Source organism: Dipodomys ordii, unplaced genomic scaffold (assembly GCF_000151885.1).
Source record: "Dipodomys ordii isolate 6190 unplaced genomic scaffold, Dord_2.0 Scaffold87, whole genome shotgun sequence".
Taxonomy (NCBI): domain Eukaryota; kingdom Metazoa; phylum Chordata; class Mammalia; order Rodentia; family Heteromyidae; genus Dipodomys; species Dipodomys ordii.
This window is the reverse complement of record NW_012267303.1, coordinates 43,951-65,646: the sequence shown is the minus strand read 5'-3', so window position 1 is coordinate 65,646 and position 21,696 is coordinate 43,951. Positions and strand designations below refer to the sequence as shown.

Below are 21,696 nucleotides of genomic sequence, written 5' to 3'. Positions count from 1 at the left end.
CTGTGGCTCAAGTGGTAGAGCCTTGAGCTGAAGAGCTGAGGGACAGCGCCCAGGCCCAGAGTTCAGGCCCCATGACGGGACCAAAAAAAAAAAATTAATCATATTTTTTACTTAAAATTCCTAAAACATTTTCATGTTGTTCAAACTCTAAACATTATTTAAATGATTACAGGATGTGCCATAATTTACTTAATTCATTTCATCTTGTTGGAAACTCAGCTTGGATCCAGTTTTTTATTGTTATAAAATAACTTGCAAGAAACCTCTTTCTGTGTGAATAAGCTTCTGTATTACCTAGAAACCTGGGCACTGTTTTTCAGAGGCTTCTGTCTGACCCCAAGTGCAGGGCCAGGGCTACAAGTAGTGCCCACATGCTCACCAAACTTAAGGAGAGCTTTTTTGGCAATGGGTACAGAATGGAAAGGCTGATTGCAGAAGGCCAGCAGGGATGAGCCTCCCAGCCCTAGGGTACACAAGGAGCTGATGGGGCTTGGCGGTCAGTGTTCGATTCCAGTTTCTCTTTCTGAAATCCTCTGCTTCCAGAGGGAGAAGCTCTTTTCTCAGCCAAGAAACCGAGGTTCTGAGCACAGTGCAGGCTGACCCACCAGGTGTACCTGACTGACTCCCACATCTGCACGTCCACCTGCACCCTTCCTGCGTCTCCATGTCCACCTGCGTCTAGCCGTGCCTCTGCCTGCACACTCCCTGTACCCCGTCCTGTGCCTGTGTACCACCTGTACCTCTCCCGGAACCGCTCCTGTGTCTCCATGTCCACCTACATCTGCATCCCCACCTGCATCTCCTCCTGCATCCGCATACCCACCCGAGCGTGCGCATGTGCACGCGCACACACACCAGTGCCTGTGCACTCACCTGCCCTCCCTCCTGTGCCTGCTTGTCCACAAACAGCTCGCACCGCTGCCACTCCCATCTGCTCTGGCCACCCCTTCCACCTCAGTCCGCATAAGTGGGCCGCTTGGTCTCTTGTAACTATGTCTCATGTAAATAAGCCTTGTCTCATTTAATTCTCAAAACTCTCCGGGAAGTAGGAACTGATCCCAGATTTTACAGAGAAATAAAACAGAATGGACTCTCGGGGAGTTGTGTGGGTTTGCCATCCTCTTTTCTGTTGTCTCGGAAGTGGGTGCGTTCAGCTTCGTTGGGGCTGTGGTGCTGCTTTCCCCAGGGGCTGTCAGCTGCCGTGGTGCGATGGAGATGGAGAAGCTCGCTGCTCCAGCGGCTGGGCCGCCAGGGCTGTTTTACGCCACTCTTCAGGCATGTTCTGACAGGAAGTGATCTCTCCAAACCTCCCCATGTGCTTGCCCCTGGGCCTGTGTCTGTCCCTCCCCCCCAAGCTGGAGTGTCTGTCCTCCCATTCCTACTAACTTTTTGCTAAGCACATGGCTGGGGGACAGGAGGGGAGGAGGACATGTTTTGAGCTGGGACTTGGCTTAGTACATGCTTGACAGTGTTCTTCCACTGAGCTACATCCTTAGCCTCACCGGGAACCTTAGAAGCAGTATGTCCACTCATTCCTACCACCTGGGCATCAGACCCTCATGGGCCATTCTTCACCCATAGTCTTAACATGTCCCTGTGTATTGGGGGCAATTTGCAGTTGGGGGCCACTGGTCACCAGCTAACCACCCCTTTGCCACCAGCTGCTAGGGCTCAGGAGGGGCAGGAAGCTGGTAGCGCCACCTCTAGTGCCACTTTCCTTACTGTTGTGAGAGCTCAGGCCTCCCTTTTGCCTGCTCTTTCTTGGACCCACCTAGGCCCTCTTGCTAGCTCCCAGCCTTACCATTCCTGGGGACTGCAGACATTGGGTCTTGATTTCTGAGGGTTGGGGGTTATCCAGTTGGTGAGGGGCCCTTTGTATAGTCCAGGCCTGGAGAGGAAAGATGTCATCCCATTTTGGGGGAGAAATAAAACTAAATGGACTCTGGAGGAATTCTAAACATCTTTTACCTGACAGTATAAGATCCACATCTGCCGGGCGCCAGTGGCTCACACTTGTTATCCTAGCTACTCAGGAGACTAAGATCTGAGGATTACAGGTCAAAGCCAGCCTGGGCAGGAAAGGCCATGAGACTCATCTCCAATAAACAGAAAAAAAGGAAGTGGTGCTGTGACTCAAGTGTTAGAGCGCTAGCTTTGAGCTGAAGAGCGCAGGGAAAGGCCCAGAGTTCAAGACCCATGACTAGCAACAACAGCAACAAAAAGACCCACGCCTCCCACTTAAGGTTCTTTTTTTTTTTGCTGCCCTTAAAGACCATTGTGCACTTGCAGAATGTGGGTGGGTGAGGAGGGGCCATTTGCATTCTCTGCTCTGTGGTGGAGGTTCTGTTTTTCAGGGGCTGAGGCCTGTGCATTTGGACATGTTTTCAGAGAAGGGGAGGAAAGCAGAATACAAAATATTTTTTTGTATTGTTTTTGGATTGTCTATATAAGGAGAGAAAAGGCTCAGCTCTCTGGGGACAGCCCGGTCCTCAGGCTCCAAGTCCTCCTGGATTCCAGTAGTGCACAGCTTGACCATCCGCGCTTACCAGGTGCTCTCTCCTCCACACTCACTGGTCTGAAGAGTGTGGGGCATCTCCACTTTGGAGGTTGGGGTGGAGACTCAGTGACAGGAGGCCAGGAGCAAATGTCTTCTAGTTCTTTCCAGAGCAGTGCTCCCTAGGCACCTTTGCAGCAACCACGCACACCTTTTGTGCCTGCCTAGTCATGTCCCCCCTGTGCCAAGTGTGCAGCCACTGTTGCCTGTTGATACAGGTCGTGTAACCAGAGCTGAGCTGAGCTGGGCCTGCCGCTCAGAGCTCAGTGCTCCTTGGGGGCGCAGGTCTGTGGGAGCGGGGGCGGTCAGACATGCGGGTGGCTTCCTCCCAGGGCCCTTGTATGTGTCCTGGGCACACTACCATGGGACCTGCCCAGAGCTCCCTGGGCCTGCAGAACCCACCGCAGGATCACTGCTGAGGTCCCGGTCACAAAACACCACCCTGCTATCCCCGCTGACACACCTTTAGTGACCTCTTGATGCCTCTAGACAGCCCCAGATCCCTGGCGGCCTGAGTTGTGGTGATGTGATTTTGGAGCCTCCCTCTGCCTCTTCACCCTGCAGTTCCTCCGCCTGGTATAGCTGCCTGGACAGTTCAGAGGACCCCCCTGGAGCTTTTCCTGCTGTCTGACCTTTGTTCCCCAGGGCACCCATGTGATTCCCTGGAGCTCCTCCTCCTCCCCCCCTCCTGGGCCGAGTTTGAATGAGTTTAGTGTTCTTCATGCCAGCCCAGTGGGGAAGGTACCTGAGCCCAGTCCCCTGGGAGTGACCTGGGGAGGTGTTTGTGGGACACGGAGGGTGCTGGGCTTTGGAGACAGGCCTGGGAGAGGGCCGTGTGAGGTCTTGGGGAAGAGAGCCCTTGCTTGAGCAGGGCCGGAGCAGGAAGAGAACAGAGAAAGGCCTGAAATTCCTTTTCTGTGCTGCTACAAAGAAGTCACTGCAGCTCTCTGGCAGAATGAGCAGGTCACTGCTGTCTGGTCCAGCAGAGGTTGAGGGGCAGATCTAGCCTCAGGTCCTCTGTCCCTGGGAACCTGTGGAGAAGGTTCTTTCCTCGTGGCTCTTGGTATTCTTTTCACATAGGAAGATGGCTGGCCTGGCTGGGTGACTGCACCCCTGTGACGAGCCCTGTTAGCCCAGGCTGACTGCCCAGGGCCCACAGCTGCGCAGTGCCTGGGACCAGGGACACCAGCCAGGCAGGACAAGCAGAGGGAGGAGGCTCAGTCCACACAGCCCCACCTCACCAGGCTGCCCGTCATCCCACCGGGCACCTTGGGCAGGAAGTGCTTGGATGAGCACCTGAGGGCCCCACCTGCTGAGAGGCTCCTGCATTCCAGAGTCCCTCTGGCTGCGCTTCTGGGAGTCCTCCCTGCAGCACTCCTGGTGGGGTGAGTCACCTGCGGCCAGAGCTGCTGCAGCTGCCGTCCTCCTCCACCTCCTCCTCCTCCTCCTCCTCCCCCTTCCTTCCCCTCCGCCTTCTTCCTCCTCCCCCTCCCCTTCCCCTCTTTCCCTCTTCTTCCCCTTCCTCCTCCCCTCCTCCTCCCCTCTTCCCCCTTGTACTCCTCTCCCCTTCCTCCCCCCCCCGCCCCCTTGCAGCTGAGTGAGGTCACTGAGGGCTGCAGCATTGGGGCTTTGCTCTAGGAGGTCTCTCATCGTTGCTCAGGTTGCTGTCTCCTTCCCTGAGTGGAACAGCCCTACCTTGTGGCCTGTGGAGCCAGGAGGCTCAGAGGGTCTAAGGCTCTTGTTTGCAGTCCTACAATAGCAGTGGGCTTGGGAATGAATTCTCCAGGACTTGCACACTCAAATGCCCCGTTTCTCTGGGCTAATACATGAGGAAGAATGTGCTCCAGCTTTCTTTGCCTTTGGGGGGGGGTCTTCCAGGCAGATGGTGCCCAGAATCTTGTTTTGTGCGGCTTTGTGTGTGCGTGGAAAGGCTCACATGGGATGAGCCCTGGGGCCCACAGGGAGCTAGCATTGCACCTGCAGGGAGCTAGCATTGCGCGCTGCAGGGACAAGACATAGGCTCATTGTCAGCCTGGCATTGTGCCTGGCTCCTAGCCTAGAGCCCGGCGCTGTGAGGGCTGGTGAGAGGTGGGGAGAAATAGGTGATTGGATACGCTCATGAGCCTGGTTCCTGGGTTCATGGCTGGAGAGGAGAGTGGATTCTGGGGTTCTGCGACTTACTTGTGTGTGGCAGGAGAGTGGAGGCTGGTGTGGGGGGTGGGATGGCACTGGCGTGGCTAGCTCATGACTCCTGGCGGGGACGGTGGGAGCTGCAGAGTGAGTCAGAACAAGCAGCAGCCCCTCCAACCGTGAGGCCATTTTCTGGGAAAAGCAGGGAGTGGGGAATCAGGAATTCTGAGGAACTCATGCAGGGGAACTTGAACCTCGAGCTACTGCTTCAGCTTGAAAGCCCTGCTTGGGGAGGTGGCTGTAGTCTGGAGACGGCCTGGGGGCAGTGAAGCGGCAGGGGCTGCGGTACCTGTCCTGAGTCGTGGGGACTGTGACCCAGTGGCTGCCCAGGTGGAAGCTGTCGCTCCCTGACACATACCTCTGTGCCTGGCACAGAGCAGGCCAGGAAACGGGAATCCTAGTGCCAATCAAGAATGGGGCCTCCATTCCCCTGATTTTCAGTGGGCTAATAGGGAGATGACCGGGCCCTGAGGGGTCCACATTGTCACAAGCAGAGTTCTTGTTGATGGTGAGCCGAAAGCCACAGTGGAGCTTCTGAGTGTGCAGTCCTGCGCTCACTCCTGTGCTCACCTGTTCTACGTTCACGGGCTGCGGGATCAGGACTGCCTGTCCACGGACAAGACCCTTGTAGATGGGCAGGGAGGCGCCGCTGTGACCTGAGACAGTTTCCTCACCAGGAAAATGAAGACCAAAGAAGACAAAGTGGTTTTGACTGTGCGCACATCAGCGGGAGGGTGCAGATAGCACCTGCTGCACCTCAAAAGGGCTCAGGCAGGTGGTGGGGCAGGAGCCAGTTTGGGGGAGAGGCGGTGGGCACAGGTGGAGCAGATGAGGGGGGCTACTAAGGAGTATTTCATCAGGGGAAAGCAAACAAGGCCAGTGCAGCATGGAGGACCATAGGGAAGACACGGGAGCTCTCTGGAGAGCCTGGCTCATGTGGCAAAGGAGCCTGGACTTTGGCCTCATCTGTCCTCCAAACCCCATGCCCCTCTTGGCTTGCCAAGCCCTCGAGATCGTTCACATGGGGACCCAACTGACCAGTCCTGCTTTCCCCCAGGGGCTCATCAGGGCAGCCTGGGCAGCGCCTTTGTCTGCTGTGCCCGAGGCCTGGAGTTGTGAAAGGCCTATTCAGACGGCCCTGGCCCCGTGTGGGGAAGCTTCCAAAGCACCATAGAGGCTAGCAGAGCCAGCCTGCCTTTGTGAGGAGGTAGTCAGAGCTGAGCAGAGCCTGCTGCTGACCAGGTGTCCTCTCAGGAGGCCCTGGTGCAGGCGTCCCTGGGAAGGGCACGGGCTGGGCAGTGCCATCGCCAGACTACAACAGAGACCGAGCCCTGTGAGGAGACACACAAGCCATGAGCCAGGTGGGACACCTCTGGGGCCAGAGTCTTCTGGCTCTGTCCCACTCGAGTCTTTCATCTGGCTTCTCTTAGCCTCCCCTACTTGCCATCTTCACTTGTAGTTCCCACTGAGCCCCAGTGAAAGCCCCTTCATCAGCAGCTGGGTGGGGCCCACAGCCTGCCCTCTGAGCCTCTATGTTACTGATGAATGAGCCCTGCTCCCCTGAAGCTCTGGCTGGCTTTGAATGGCAATCCTTGGATCTCAGCTTCCTGAACAGCTAGGATTACAGGTGTGAGCCACCGGCGCCCAGCTCCCCTGAAGCTCTGGGAAGGCCCAAACCAAGATGGGTTCTGCTCAGCCTTCTGGCCAGCACTAAGCAGGCTCCCAGCATGGTCCAGCCCTGGCCAGCACATCCCTGCAGCTGCTCCCTGACACAGTCTCCATCCATACAACAAGCCTGCCTGTGCTCTGTGAGAGGCAGAGAAAGTGGAGGAAGTTTAATGTGGTGCTCGGGACATGGGAAGCCTTTTGTGTTAACTCCATTGCTCTTGATACAGCCACTGTGGACATTTGGGCTACCTCCTTTCAGTCTTTATTCCCAGGCATTAAAAAAAACAACCAAAAACCCACCAATAATCTGTCTTATGTTTATCCATGTACAATTTTTTTTGGGGGGGGTCTGGTCATGAGGCCTGAACTCTGGGCCTGGGCGCTGTCCCTCAGCTCTTCAGCTCAAGGCTAGCTCTACCACTTGAGCCACAGCGCCACTTCCGGCTTTTTTTTTTTCTTTTTGCTTATGTGGTGCTGAGGGATCAAACCCAGGGCCTCAGGCATGCAAGGCAAGTGCTCTACCACTGAGCCACCTTCCCAGCCCCCATGTACAATTTTGAATAAGCCTCTCTCCCCAGTCCTGATCAGTGCATTTTTAACTGCATTGTTGTTAAAAAATATTTTGGTTTTTTTCTGAATAAGTAAACATGGTGCTCAGGGTACAAAATTCAGTAGCTATGAGAAGACTGATAATAGAAAACCTGAGATCCTTCTCTTCCCTTCTCTGTCTCTGAAGATAACACTAGCAATGAGCAAATGATACTAACACTGAATTAAAACTCTCAGCCTCAGGAGGCAGCTGACAAATGAGTATCATTCTTCACTCAGGAGATAGGCGTCTGTGTGGCATGGTCAGCCCTGCTGAGCTGGAGGGACCCCAACAGTCCAGCCCCTCCAGCGCTTCCCTCAACCTTCCGGGTCTGCATATCTGTCTGTCTGTGCGTCTGTCTATCTATGCATCACCCAGGTGGCCTTAAACTCCCAGCATAGGGACTTCCAAGGCATGCACTGCCATGCCCGCTGGCTTTGGGGGTTTGTTTTCTTATGATTTTTCTTTACCATTACAACTTTTGAGTTGGCATCCGGAGGGGCACAGCTTAATGGAAGAACACTTACTGGCTCAGGCCTGGTCCTGGGCTCTCCGTAACAACTGTCGGAGGAGCTGTTCTGATTGTGTGGTGAGGAAGCCAAGGGCCAAGCGCCTTCATCGTACCCACCCAGGAGTCAAGAATGGGGTCAGGACCAGATGGTAGAGAATGTGACCAGCCTTGTCATCTAGTGCCTTGTTCCTTTCCAGTATGTGTCTGAGGAATCCCGTCTGTGGAAAGCCTTTCACATTACGAGTGCCCTACTGTGAAGTGGACTCCAATTCCCTCCACACAAAGCCCTGAGGACCCTTCAGGGCCCAGGTGGCCACTGTGAACCACCCCTGGGCTACCAAGAAGGGCAGAGCCATTCCTGGGGACTCGGAAGGAAAGAAGAGCCACTCACCAGGTGGCCTCAGATCCCCTCCATTTCCTCATTAAAAATCAGCTGTAAGAATCCTAGCTGTTAGCTGCATCGGTGGCTCACGCCTGTAATCCTAGCTACTCAGGAGGCTGAGATCTGAGGATCAAGGTTCAAAGCCAGCCGCGGCAGGAAACGGCAGGAAACTCCGTGAGACTCTTATCTCCAATAAACCACTCAGAAAACTGAAAGTGGCACTGTGGCTCAAGTGGTAGAGCCTTGAGCTGAAGAGCTGAGGGACAGTGCCCAGACCCAGAGAACAAGCCCCACCACCGACAAAAAACAAACAAACAAAAAATATTCTGGCCGTGCTTGTGCATGCCTGATGGACCTTGGGAAGAACATGGCTGTTTGAGGAGCTAGGTTCAAGTCCCAGCTCCTGTGGCTACCAGGAAGCCATGAGTCCCAAGGCTTGGTTGCCTTACACTGAGACCATTTCACACTCCGCCGCCGAGACCATCCTTGCTGAGGATTTAAAAAGGTAAAGGTTAAGTTGGGTGCTGGTGGCTCACGCCTGTAATTCTAGCTACTCAGGAGGCTGAGATCTGAAGATTGCAGGTCTAAGCCAAACCTGGTAGAAAACTCCACCAGACTCTTTTTTTTTCTTTGGTCATGGGGCTTGACCTCTGGGCCTGGTCACTGTCCCTGCACTCTTCAGCTCAAGGCGAGCGCTCTACCACTTAAGCCAATGTGCCACTTCCGGTTTTCTAGTGGTTTTTATTGGAGATAAGAGGCTCACGGACTTTCCTGCCCAGGCTGGCTTTGAACCTCGATCCTCAGAACTCAGCCTCCTAAGTAGCTAGGATTACAGGCGTGAGCCACCTGCACCCGGCCCACGAGATTCTTATCTCCCAATAAACTACTCAAAAAAGCCAGAAGTGGCACTGTGGCTCAAATGGTAGAGCACTCACCTTGAGTGAAAGAAGCTCAGTGACAGCGCCCAGGCCCAGAGTTCAAGCCCCAGGACCAGAGAAAAAAAAAAAAAGTAAAGGCTTTAAATCCTGTGGGGCACCAGAGCTGTCATCAAGCCAAGTGCTACTGAGCACTTGGCACTTGCAGTTCTGGCCACTGAGAGCTTCTGTCCTGGTTGCTGAGTTCTCATTATTCGTGGACACCCCAGTCACTTCTCACCTCAAGGCGACGCTTAGTCCTCAGCCTGTAACTGCTTCCTTTCTGTGGTCTGTTAGTGCTACATGGGTACTAGTCTTCGTGTGGACACATGCTTATTCTCTTAGGTTAGTAGTTGGGAGTCACTGGCAAGTATATGTTTCTCTTCCTAAGAATCTGATGTTTCTTAGACTGTAAATTTTTGCAGTTTGTATTTGCCAGTCCTGGGGCTTGAACATGGGACCTGCACACTGTCCTTGAGCTTTTGTGCTCAGGATAATACTTTACAGCATTAGCTTTTTGCTGGTTAATGGGAAATAAGAGTCCCACGCACTTTCCTCCCAGCCTGACTTATCTCAGCCTACTGAGTAGATGGGATTACAGGTGTGAACCACAGGCACCTAGGTAAGTTGTATTTTTTTTTAAAATCCGGTTCCAAGGTTTGACCTTAAGCCTTGGCATGGACCCTGAGCTTCTTTCGCTCAGTGCTAGCTAATGCTCCACCACTTGAGCCACAGCTCCACTTCCGGCTTTTTCTGTGATCAATTGGAGATAAGCCTGGGCTGGCTTTGAACTGCCATCCTCAGATCTCAGCCTCTTCAGTAGCTAGGATTACAGGTGCGAGCCACCACTGCCCAGCTAGGCTGTAATTTTGTTGGCCTGGCACTGTCCCTGAGCTCTTTCGCTGAAGGCTAGTCCTCCATCACTTTGAACCCCAGCTCCATTTTGAGTTTTCTGGGTTATTTGGAGATAAGAGTCTTATGGATTTTCCTACTCAGGCTGGCTTTGAAACATGATTCTCAGCTCTTACCCTCCTAAGTAGGTAGGATTATAGGCATGAGCCACCAGCACCTGGCTAAACTGTAATTTTTAAAGAACAAATTTTCCCTCTTAACAATGAAAATTTGGTCCTACGGAAGAATTTTTAGTTACTAGTGGGATTAATATTTTCCCTCACTTTTGTTTTCCTTTTGGCACTTTGCCTGCTCTTGTTGCTGCTTGATGAAAATATGACCAGAGGGCCTCAGGAGCCCAACCTTGGATTTCTTCAGGGAACAGTGGTCAGTGCTTTACAGTACTTCACAGACTGTAGGTATTTAAGAAGGGGCTCACCTCTGCTGCGTGGCGCTGTCCATGGTGCTGTGTGGGGGAGGGGCTCAGCTTCAGCGGCTGCTCCAGTGGGAAGTCCACTGGGCTGGGGTTGGAGAAACTGCGGGAACAGAGCAAGTGCAGAGACTGGAAAGCTCTCCTGGCTACCAGGACTTGTGACTGAGTGGTGCTTGCTGGGCAAGGTGGAAAAGAAGGAAGAAGGGTTTATTTGTGATTTCTCAGGCCATGCAAGAGTCCAGTTACCTTATTTGTGTGTGTCTGTGTGTGCACATATGTGAGTGTGCACACGTGTGCGCGCTGGTCCTGGGATTTGAATTTGGGACCTGAGCTTTTGTGCTGAAGGCTAGTGTTCTACCGCTTAAGCCACAGCTACATTTCCATATTTTTGGTGGTAAATTAGAGATAAAAAGTCTCATAAGACTCCCCTGTCGGGGCTGGCTTTGAACTGCAATCTTCAGATCTCGGTCTTCTGAGTAGCTAGGCTGACAAGTGTGAGCCACTGGCACCTGGCCCCATTACCTCTCATGTGTTCACTCACTTAGTTATTGTGCTACAGGCAAAAGACCTAGGGAGGCTAGGATCCAGTGACTAATTCCCAGTAGGCCAAGCCCAGTGAAGAGCGCCCACACAGCAGCAGTACGGAGGGCTCCCTAATGAGCCTTGTGGGTCTGAAGGACTCTGGCTTGGCTGCTCTTCCCCAGTCCCCAACACTGATTCCAGGAGGTGGACAGGTTAGAGGAGCAGTGAGGACTGTGTGGTCTGACCTCAGAGCTTCCAGGATTCAGACTCCACTCCAGTCCTGGAGGGCATCTGAGTATGTCTCCCTCTTCCCTCCTCCCTCTGCAGGGAACCCTGTGCCATTGAAGCATGCGCTCATAGGAAAAGGTCATGTAATCTACCAACGATACCAGTAGAAACACTGTAACAGAACAAGCAGGAACCAAGTGTGCTCTCAGGGCCCATGGCATTCCAGATGAGGGTCATGGGTCTCTCCAACAGGTTCTTGTCTGCTCTTGAGACCTGCTGGTGAAGGGTGGCGGTCCCTTTAAGTCAGAGTCTCCCTGGGAATTGCCGCAGCCTTGGTGCGTGTGCGGGGGAGGGGGAGTGGAAAGGGAGGATGTCTGCAGTGGTGGCGTCTGCCAGGAAGATCACCCCAGCACAGCCTTCGGCTCCCTGCCAGCCAGCTAGCCACATTTTCATTCTCAGCTGTTAGATCTTCCTTTTGCTCTGAAGCTGCTGATTCACTCACAGGCTGTAGTGGGCTGGGCTCAGCAGCCGGGCGGGGCCAGCTCCCATCTGCGGCTGGGTGGAGAAATTAGGTTTCCGGGTGGCAGTCCTGCACCTTTCTGGATGCCTCAAGGGTGCTAGAGGAATGCTAAGGGAGGAGGGCCAGAGCACCTCAAGCCCTGTGGGATATCTGATCAGAAATGCTGCAGGGCCGGCAGGGCTTGGTCAAGGTGGCCTGGCCGGGGCCAGGATGGCCTCGGTTGCTCATGGTTCTCTGGCTCCCTTCTGCAGGGTGCTTCAAGGATGACCGCATCGTCTTCTGGACGTGGATGTTCTCCACCTACTTCATGGAGAAATGGGCTCCCCGGCAGGATGACATGCTTTTCTACGTGCGCCGGAAGCTAGCCTACACAGGCAACGAGAGCAGCATTGAAGGGAAGAAGGTGGGTGACCCTAACCCCAGCCTGAGTCTGCCCCAGCATCCTACAGGGTCTGCTCCTGCCCCCACACTTCTGTGTGTGTCTGTAGGTATCTACATGCTGACGGAGCACTTGCCATCTTCTAGGGACCCGGTGTAATCACACACGTTGCAGCGTCCCTGTAATCCTGACGAGCAGTGATTGTTCACACCGTGTAGTTCTGAGAAAGGAGAGGCTTAGGGTTCACCTCATGTGACCGGCCTCTCAGTAATGGATGATGGCATAGCATTTTTGACCTGAGCCCAGGGCCTGCCTTGGATGTGGACAGGGTGAGCTGGTTTGATATGATGATGCCTTCTTCAGCCAGTGCTTACCATAGACCAGACAGTGCCAAATTCCCCACGCTCCTTGGTGTAGACAGGTAAGGAAACAGCTGAAGTGACTTATCGAAGGTGTTTGAGCCACTATATGGAAGTGTGAAGAAAGCAAACTGCATATGCTTCCTTCTCTGTTTTGGAAGCTTCGGCGGGTTCTAGAGTCTCTGTGGAACCATGGAGGCAGGTCTGGAACTGGCAGCCTGCCTCGCTTTAAGTCCAGTGCTCTGTGACTCCAGCCCCACGAGTTGTCAGCTGTGTCTCATGCCGTGAGCCTGGAGCCCAGTTCCTGGCATGATCCTGAACATGTGCAGAATTAATCTGTGTCAAGTAGACAGGCCTAGGCCTCTGATAAGGAGGGACTAGCAGGAGAGCTCAAGTCACTGGCTAGAGAGATGGAAGAGACGCAGGAGGGGAAGGTCAGTGGATAGGACTTGGGACCAAAAGGGTGTGGAGGCCTGGCAGAGCCACGTCTGTGGGCAGTACAGGAGGTGCCCATGGAAGCGGTGAGAGCCTCTATCACTGAGGCCCTTGGGCAAGTGTGGGAAGTTGCCACAGAAAATTGAAGCTCAGAGATAGCTGTGAGTCTGCTGTGGGTCCCACAGCCCTCCTGGGAATTAGCTCTGCTCCCGGTGCTCTCGGGAGCCCAGTTCTTGGTCCCTCTGCCCCACCACTGTGCCCTCCCTGTTGGGTATGCCGTAGTTTGCTTTGTGACTGGGCCCCGATGTCTGGTCTGTGGGGGCAGGGGCAGATCCTGAGGTGGAGGGGGGAGCTCTCCCTCACAGCCCGTATGCACCCCACAGATGGCAGGCGGGGAGGAGAGAGGACTGGGCAGGTGAAAGTTCGGAGCTGCTTGGGGAAGGAACAGCCCTGGGTCCAGACTGCAGGGGTCCCAACCTGGAGACTTGGGGGTGTTGAGGTCAGTAGGAGACCCCCAAGTCCCATGGGAGTGCTGAGTACCTGCCATGAGCCACGTGCCAAGTCCAACCCAAGCACTGGGGGCACGGAGGTGACGCAGGCCTGGGCCTGTCTGTTAGGACAGGCAGATGCTTGCTGATCCTTAGAGACAGCAGCGCTGCGATGATGGGGACGCCAGGGGTGCAGGGGCGGTGGGAACACACGTCACACGTGTCTGGGGGACCAGAGGGAGAGGGAAAGCAGCCATGGACAGGCTCCGCCACAGGCGGGAGGCTGCTGATATGTGTGACGAGCCTGCCAGTGTAGGGCCTGCCAGTGCGGACCAGCAGGCTGGTGTATGGCAAAGGCCAGGGCCAAGCAGGGCCCTGCCCATGCTTGCTGACACCTTTCCCCGTTTGTCAGGCTGCAGTGTGGAGGGCGGCGTGCAGGGCACATTGGAGGCATGAGCCAGAAGCGTTCCCTGCCCAGAGCAGTCTCACAGGGCGGCGAGGTGTGGACCACCGTGATCGCAGATTGTGCGCTGAGAGTCCTCAGCAGCAGTGCTGCCTGCTGGTGCCCAGTTACCATGGCAACAGAGCTAGGCTTCCTGCCTAGCTGAGGAGGGTGATGGGAGAGCTGAGGCCTGCAGTGTGGGTGGGCATAGGATGCTGGAATCCCCACACCCGCTCCAGCATCCCGGGGACCCTGGCCCGGCTCCTCCCAGGGAAGGATGCCCTGGATTCTTGTGCTGTCATTTTTTTAAAAAGACATTCCTTATTGGCACCAATTTCTTTCTTTCTTTCTTTTTTTTTTTTTTTTGTCGGTTGTGGGGCCTGAACTCTGGGCCTGGGTGCTGTTCCTCAGCACTTCAGCTCAAAGTGACCACAGCGCCACTTCCGGCTTTTTTCTTTTTGCTTATGTGGTGCTGAGGAATGGAACCCAGGGCCTCATGCATGCGAGGCAAGCGCTCTATCACTGAGCCACCTTCCCAGCCCAGCACTAGTTATTTTTATGAGGGGATTTCATTTTGACATGTCCCGATAGGCACACATTGCACCTTGGTCAGTTGTGTCTCCTCGCTGCTTTCTCAATGCACCTCTGGACAAAACTTCTCCCCATTCTCAGCAGCCTATTTTGCCTTTGGCCAGGAAAGACAAAAACATCCAAATGCCCCTGCTGGGGGCCACTGACACTCCTGTTGACACTAACAGCAATTTTGGGTACAGATTATCCTGAACCCACTCACTGGACACTAAAGTTCAGAGATTGCAACTTCCTGGTGGTGTTTTATCTTCTGATAGATTGCCTTGAGTAGAAGACATGCAGAAAAGAATGTGCAGACAGATGTCTGCACAGGACCCCAGCTTGAAAGTTTGTCTTTCCAGTGTGAGCACCAGGGTCACCAGAGCTCAGCATGACCCACATACCTGAGGCCCTTGGCCTCCTCCCTCCTCCAGGCAGGCTGACTTGACTTCCCTCCCCTGGGCGGGTGGTGCCTCTGCTGCTTACCTCCCTGTCGTCTTTGACCCAGGGGCTGTGGTTGGTCATCTGGCTGCTGCACGTCCCTCCCTCAGGTGCGTGCTCCCGGCACGTTTTTGGATCTGTCTTTTGGGGGCGCACTTTCCTGATGGAGAGGTTCTCTTTCCACTGTCCAGCGTGCTTTTCTTCAGGCGTTGAGCCAGCAGGGGCTTGCCGAGCACCTGCCACGAGCAGTGCAGCCTCGTTGGGGCTGCATTCTCTGAACCTCAGGGGGATAAGTACGGGGAGGACAGGACCACAAAGTGGAACCAAGCCACGCAGCCATCTGTCCACAGCTGTGTGGGCAGTGGGGAGGCAGCCTCCCCCGTGTGACATCCGGCCTCCTGTGCCTCTTCATGGGGCTTAGCTCTGCATAGGTTTGTGCCTACAAGAGGTCCCAGCATGGCCCAGCAGGAGGTGGCGGGGGACCCTGTTGGGCCTTACTGTGACCCAGGGCTGGGGGCTGCTGGCCAGGGTGGGTTGTATCCAGGTCTGCTTTTGACTTCTTATCGCCTTGGGTGCTCTGGTTTATCTTCGATGTGGATGTCTTTTTGATTTGCAGTAAATTTGGTTTGCATCTGTTAGAGCAAGGTTGATGAGGCTTTGCTTGAAGGGTTGTTGTCAGTACAGAAGGACAGAAGGATGAACAGCCCAGACCCGGATGCCCCCTGGGAGCTCAGTAGATACTATGGCTGTCACTGTCCCAAAACACACCTGGGAAGTCTGTGGCCTTTCATCATCACAGCGCTTTGAAAGGCAGTTGCTCTCAGCCATTGTACAGACAGGAAAAGTGAGGTTTCAAGAGGAAAGGAGAGGAGGTCTGGGTCACAAAGTTGGGGAGTCAGGGAGTCCTCATTCATGCTTGTGCCTGTCCTGTGCCACAGGCTGAGGCCGAACCCGAGGTGGAAGTGGAAGTAGAGGTGTACCGGCGGGACTCCAAGAAGCTCCCCGGCCTGGGAGACCCTGACATTGACTGGGAAGAAAGCGTCTGCCTGAATCTCATCCTGCAGAAGGTACAGACCAAGGGGGGAGGGGCCCACTGTGCCCTGGTAAGAGGACAGCAGCCCCCGTGCACACTGACCTGCGCTCTCTTCCAGCTGGACTACATGGTGACCTGTGCGGTGTGCACACGTGCCGATGGCGGGGACATCCACATCCACCGGAAGAAATCCCAGGTGAGCCCCCGCCTCCTGCCGGCCAGCCTTCCGCCCCCTGAGTGTGTGCTGGGAGATGCGTCTTCCTCCTCCTCCTCCTCACTTCCCCGCCCCCAGGTGGGGTGCGCTGCAGAGGTCCTCTCAGCTCCTGGGGCCCTGGCCCCTGCAGGGAGCACACAGCCAGCTTACCCACACTGATGCCCAGTTCTCCTCCCGCTTCTGGCTGGCTCAGGGCACAGTGGCCCTATGACTTCTGAGGAGGGCTCTGGGCCTGCCTTGGCGGTGCCTCTCTTAGCCCTTAAAAATCTGTTTTCTTCCAGCAAGTGTTTGCATCCCCCAGTAAACACCCCATGGACAGCAAAGGGGAAGAGTCCAAGATGAGTTACCCTAACATCTTCTTCATGATTGACAGCTTCGAGGAGGTAAACTGCTTGTGCCTGGCTTTCCCCTTAGCTCCCCTTTCCGGAAGGGAGGGAAGAGTCTAGATGAAGGCCAGTGTGGCTTATCCTCTTCCCAGTGTTCGGCTTGGGGCAGCCTTATTTCATAACTATACAATGAGTGTGGTGACTGACTGCCCTATATTCCTGTCAGGATCGCCGGCCCAGGGAGTCCTGAGTGATAAAAACATCGTAAACTCCTACAATAAAATGCTGCCCGGGCAGGAGGAGCTTTACCATTGCAGCTGCTCTAGATGCTGCCTCAGGCCTGTGCTGACATGGAATCTGAGGTGTCAGATAGGGGTGGGGCTTCAGTTCTCCAGACTTGGAAAACATGGTGCTTCATGAAAGGGGGAGAAGCTGGCGGTCCCCTTCCCCGTGTGGCCTTCCCGAGGCCCTGGAGGTGGTCTTTGAGCTTGCTTCTAGGCAGTCAGGCCACCTGGGAGGGTCCATATAGAAGCAGTACGTACTTTAGAGTCTCCACTAGATCTGATGGTGCCTTGAAGCACTACTCACTTATTTATTTTGTATTTTGCTTGTATTTTGCTTTTGGCGACAAGATCTCATTACGTAGCCCACACTGGCCTCAAACTTGAGACCCTGACGGGCACAGGCAGGACTTGCTAGTACACCCGCTCAAATGTTTTTTTCCTGATTTATTTATTCACACCCGGGCTTGAACTGAAGGAATTGCGAGGCAGATGCCTGGCCACTGTGTCTCTAGCCCCTAGGTGGAGTTTTCTTTAAAAAAATTTTTTAAGTAGTAATACAAGGGGGTTTGAATCTAAAATGTCATTTCTGTGTCTAGTGCACCTTGATCATGGTGAGCCTCCGCCATTCTCCTTCCCACCTACCTCATTCCCCGCGTTCTTGTGTCCTAGTTCCATTTTCACACTGAGCATTATGGCTGTGTTTGTTCAGTGTCTCATTCTGCTCATCCACTCCCCCCAGTACCATGACATGCTCCAGCTTCCTAATTAATATTCATTTTGTTCAACTGTTAATTGACAGAGGTGCTCTGTGGAAACCCGCCCCTGCATACCTCACACTGTCCTCAGCTTGGTCATATGTGTGTGTGTTTATACACTCATGTATATATGATTGTGTATGTGTTTGCACCTTTTTTTTTTTTTTTTTGGGTCGGTCGTGGTGCTTGAACTCTGGGCCTGGGCGCTGTCCCTCAGCAATTCAGCTCAAGGCGAGCGCTCTACCACTTGAGCTACAGCGCCACTTCCGGTTTTCTGGTGGTTTATTGGAGATAGGAGTCTCACGGTTTCTCCTGCCCGGGCTGGCTTTGAACCGCAATCCTCAGATCTCAGCCTCCTGAGTAGCTAGGATGACAGGCGTGAGCCACCCGCGCCCGGCTGTGTTTGCACCTTTGTGTATATTAGGTCTGACTTCCACATATGGGAAAGCATGCACCCTCTGTCTCTCTGAGCTTACGTTACTTAGCATCATTTTTTTTTCTTGGTCCATCCATTTTCTTGCAAATAACATCATACGATTTATCCTGATGGATGAATAAAATTCCACTGTGTACGCGGGGTGCTGGTGGCTCACACCTGTAATCCTTGACTACTCAAGAGGTGGAGATCTAAGGGTCACAGTTTGAAATGGGGAAGGAAAGTTCAGAAGATTCTTATCTCCACTAAACTTTCATAGAAGCTGGAAGTGGAGCTGTGCTCAAGTAGTTGGGAGAGTGCTAGCCTTGAGCAAAGAAGCTCAGGGACAGTGTCCAGGCCCTGAGTTTAAGCCCCAGGAGGGGCACACAAACACAAAAAAAATTCTTTTATACACACACACACACACACACATTTTATTGATTGTAGAGCATCTGATTTGCTTCCATATCTTGGCAGCAACCAACATGGTTGTGCAGGCGTCTTTACAGTATCCTGACTTGTAATCTGCGTGAATGCCAAGAGTGGTATTGCCAGATTGTCTGGTAGTACTGCTTAGTGTTTTGATGAATCTCCATATTGGCTCCCATAATGGTTGTACTAATTTACATTCTACCAACAGTGTAATAGGGCTCCCCCTCCTCCTCACCCCGACCCCTCCCCCGTCTTGCCCCACCTCCCAGCAGTATGGATTGTTTGTATTCTTGATAATAGCCATTGTAACTGAGATAAGATGAAATCGCAGTTTTATTTTGATCTTCATTTCCCTTACAATTTTATTTTGATCTTCATTTCCCTTATGGCCAGGGATGTTGTTAAGCATTTCTTTGTGTCTTTATTGGCCGTTTTTTGCTACTACTCCTGAGCAGTAGCTGCTTCTTTGCCCATTTATTAATTGGGTTAATGATTCTTTGGGGATTAGCTTCTTAGGCTCCCTGTACAGTTTGCCTGTTAGTCCCTTGTCAGATACACGGCTGGTGAGGATCTTTCCCCGTCTGCAGGCCATCTTCTCGGCTTCACTCTTTCCTTGATGTGATCGCCATGTCAATCTTCTGTTCTCATAATGGGGTTTTTATAAGTGGTGGCTCCCAGCAGCCGGGCCAGGCTGCAGCTGATGGAGCTGCTGATGCTGGACGGCCCTGTCTGTCTCAGGTGTTCAGCGACATGACCGTGGGGGAAGGAGAGATGGTCTGCGTGGAGCTGGTGGCCAGTGACAAAACCAACACGTTCCAGGGCGTCATCTTCCAGGGCTCCATCCGCTACGAAGCCCTCAAGAAGGTGTATGACAACCGCGTGAGTGTGGGGGGCTCCGCTCAGCAGCCCCAGCCCCTCTTTCCTTCCCACCTGAGCCATTCCCGCGTCTGCGTGGTGACGGCCACCACTCCCGGCCCCCGCGGCTCCTCGGCACGCGTCCCTATGTCCTTTGATCCTGTGTTGGCCCCAGTTCCAGGCTGTCCCCGAGACGCCAGTGAGCATCTGGTCCTTGCGCTGTGCTTCCCTGGGAGCCGGCAGCCGGTGGCACGGTGGTTTCCTCCCCACTGTGAGTCCCTGGCCATCTGCTGCCTGTCACTGGCAGCACTCCCAGTCCACTGGGGCGCACGTGGTCCCCAGGTCTCTCGGGTGCTTGCTCTGGCTGCTTGTGTCCCAAGGGAAGGGCCCCGGCCCCACCCCCACTCCCACCCCCACCCCCACCGCCCCTCAGACCGGGTCCTGCCCACCACAGGTGAGTGTGGCCGCTCGCATGGCCCAGAAGATGTCGTTTGGCTTCTACAAGTACAACAACATGGAGTTCGTGCGCATGAAGGGCCCCCAGGGCAAGGGCCACGCGGAGATGGCAGTCAGCCGAGTTTCCACGGGCGACACGTCCCCCTGCGGGACTGAAGACTCCAGCCCGGCTTCTCCCATGCACGAGCGGGTAAGGACAGGGCAGGGGGAGGGGTCCGGTCTCCCTCATCCCACAGCCTCCGGGTGAGGCAGGACTCCTCCTCCCCCTCGGATGGGGCCACTGAGGTTCAGAGGAGCAGGTGCGTCCCTGAGCTGCGGCTACAGCCAGGCCCTGGGTGCCTGCAGGGCAGACCCGTTCCCCAGCGTGGCTGTGTGAGGCCCCCTGGCGAGTCAGCGGGAGGACGACGCGTTGGCTTCCCTGCCATCCCATGGGTTGGCCAGAGTGTACAAAGGCCCTGGGGCCACCTGACTCTTTCTCAACACTGTCCCATTGCTGCATAAACAGGGTGTTTTATCTGCTGGCAGCAGCCCCACAGGAGGAGGTACCATCCTGCCCCTGATGTGAAAAGCCAGATACTGCCCTGGTCACGAGACTCCCCAGCTCAGCACAGGCTCAGCCCTGTTCCCTCCACCCCCATGTGGGGAGCAAGCTCAGGCCACCTCCAGCCCAGAAGCTTGGCCTGGGCTGGGTTGCAGGCCCAGGACCTAGGCAAGGCAAGGTTCTCTGCCTGCTGGCTATTTTGTCTCCTTAGAAAGGGGCTGCTCAGGTCCTGGAAGGCACTGGAAAAGTAGCTAACGGACCTTCCAGGCCTTGTCTACGAGAGACATGGTGACCAGGGCCCAGTTCGAGGGACCTGCCAGGTCCTGAGCCTCCGTTCTCTCGTGGTGAACTGCGGGAGTCATGCACGGTGCGGGGCTGCTGTGTGCAGACAGCACAGCTGGACAAGCTGACGGGAGAGGGCGTGGGCACAAGTGATCCGCTACTGTCCCCTGTGCGCCGGAAGGTTTCAACCCTGGGAGTCTCCAGGAGGCCGGACAGCGTTTTGTTGTGTTCTTCTCTCTTCTGCCTGTCTTTCTGATGTCTGCATCGTCTGTGAATGCTGTTGTGTAAGCCACACAAAGCAAGCCTTGCTAGCCTTTGGGAGATGGCTGCGAGGGCTGGCCAGGCCTCTGGCGTGCTGGCGCCTTACATTTCTGAGCTCATTCTACTCCCACCTCCTCAGGATGCGCACTGCCCTTGTGAGGAGAGGAGGCGCTGGGGCCTCGGCCTGGCCGGTGCTGGGGGCCGGAGGCCGGGGGCCAAGGGTGAGATGGGAGAGGGCTGGGCCCCAGGGGGGCAGGGAGGCCCCAGGGCCAGGGGAGGAAGGCACTTGCCCACTGTCCTGAGCAAGTGCTGGTACCCAGTGCAGGACACTGCAGACTGTGCATTGTGGTTTTTGGTGTTTTTGATCTTTTAAACCCTTCCCTGGCTTGTGGGAGGACGCCCGGAGCCCAGCAGCCTCGGGATCTCGGTGGAGGCGGAGGTCGAGCTGTCTCAGTCCCAGCTCATCTCGCTGCTCTGATTCTTGTTTGCGTGGGGAGGAGGGAGGAGATGGGCCAAGTTCCCTCTTCCTGGAACGCCCTTCCCCCCCTTCTTCACCTGGCGAACTCCTCCTCGTCCTTCAAGACCCAGCTCAAGCTGCACCTTCTCCAGGAAGCCCACCCTTATTTCTCAGGCTGTTATTGATTCCTTCCTCTGTGTCCTGTTTGCCTTTCTCGTCTCAGCAGCCAGCATGCTGTCTGTGGTTGTCCCTTGCTAATTCTCTTGGCCCCAGAAGACTGTGAGCTCCTTGTGGGCAGGGACCTGCCCCGTGCGTGTCTGTCTGTGCCCCTGACCCTGAGTGGATGGAGAAAGTTTAGTGAACTGAGCAAAAGGCACTCCAAAGAGCTGCCCAAGGTTGAGAGCCATTTAGTCTTAAGTCGAAAGGCTGGGAAGGGGAGGGAGTGGCCTGTGGGCCAGGCGGTGCAGACCTGGGGGGTGGCCTGGAAAGCGGAAGACTGGATGGAGTGCAGGTGCGGCCGCTGCCTGCCGCCTGCCCCTGCTGTGCTGCGGCTGTGGATCCCGCTTGTTCCCAGGCCGAGGTGGGCCAGAGCGGCCTGTGCCCCTAGAGCTCCGCTGGCCGGGGCAGCGCGGGCACACTCAGCCGCTCTGGCCGCCTCTTGACTTGGACTCCTTGTTCCAGGTGACCTCCTTCAGCACCCCCCCCACCCCAGAGCGGGGCAGCCGGCCCACCTTCTTCTCGCCGTCCCTCAAGAGGAAGCTGCCCCGGAACCGCATCGCCGAGATGAAGAAGTCCCACTCAGCCAACGACAGCGAGGAGTTCTTTCGGGAGGACGATGGTGGAGGTGATGCCAAGGGGCTCCTGCCCCC

At 55.0% G+C, this 21,696-nt stretch overlaps 1 protein-coding gene across 1 annotated transcript in view; it reads left to right on the top strand.

The window, feature by feature from the left end:
- The first annotated feature begins 371 nt into the window (after positions 1 to 371).
- Kiaa0930 (KIAA0930 ortholog) overlaps positions 372 to 21,696 on the top strand; it is a 25,546-nt gene continuing 4,221 nt past the window's right edge. The window contains exons 1-11 of the mRNA XM_013025712.1: positions 372 to 409; positions 683 to 829; positions 3,044 to 3,179; positions 11,387 to 11,441; positions 11,654 to 11,805; positions 15,455 to 15,583; positions 15,668 to 15,745; positions 16,045 to 16,146; positions 18,714 to 18,854; positions 19,285 to 19,476; positions 21,509 to 21,671. Of these exons, the coding sequence (XP_012881166.1) occupies positions 372 to 409; positions 683 to 829; positions 3,044 to 3,179; positions 11,387 to 11,441; positions 11,654 to 11,805; positions 15,455 to 15,583; positions 15,668 to 15,745; positions 16,045 to 16,146; positions 18,714 to 18,854; positions 19,285 to 19,476; positions 21,509 to 21,671 (1,333 nt within the window). The remainder of the gene's footprint in view (positions 410 to 682; positions 830 to 3,043; positions 3,180 to 11,386; positions 11,442 to 11,653; positions 11,806 to 15,454; positions 15,584 to 15,667; positions 15,746 to 16,044; positions 16,147 to 18,713; positions 18,855 to 19,284; positions 19,477 to 21,508; positions 21,672 to 21,696) is intronic.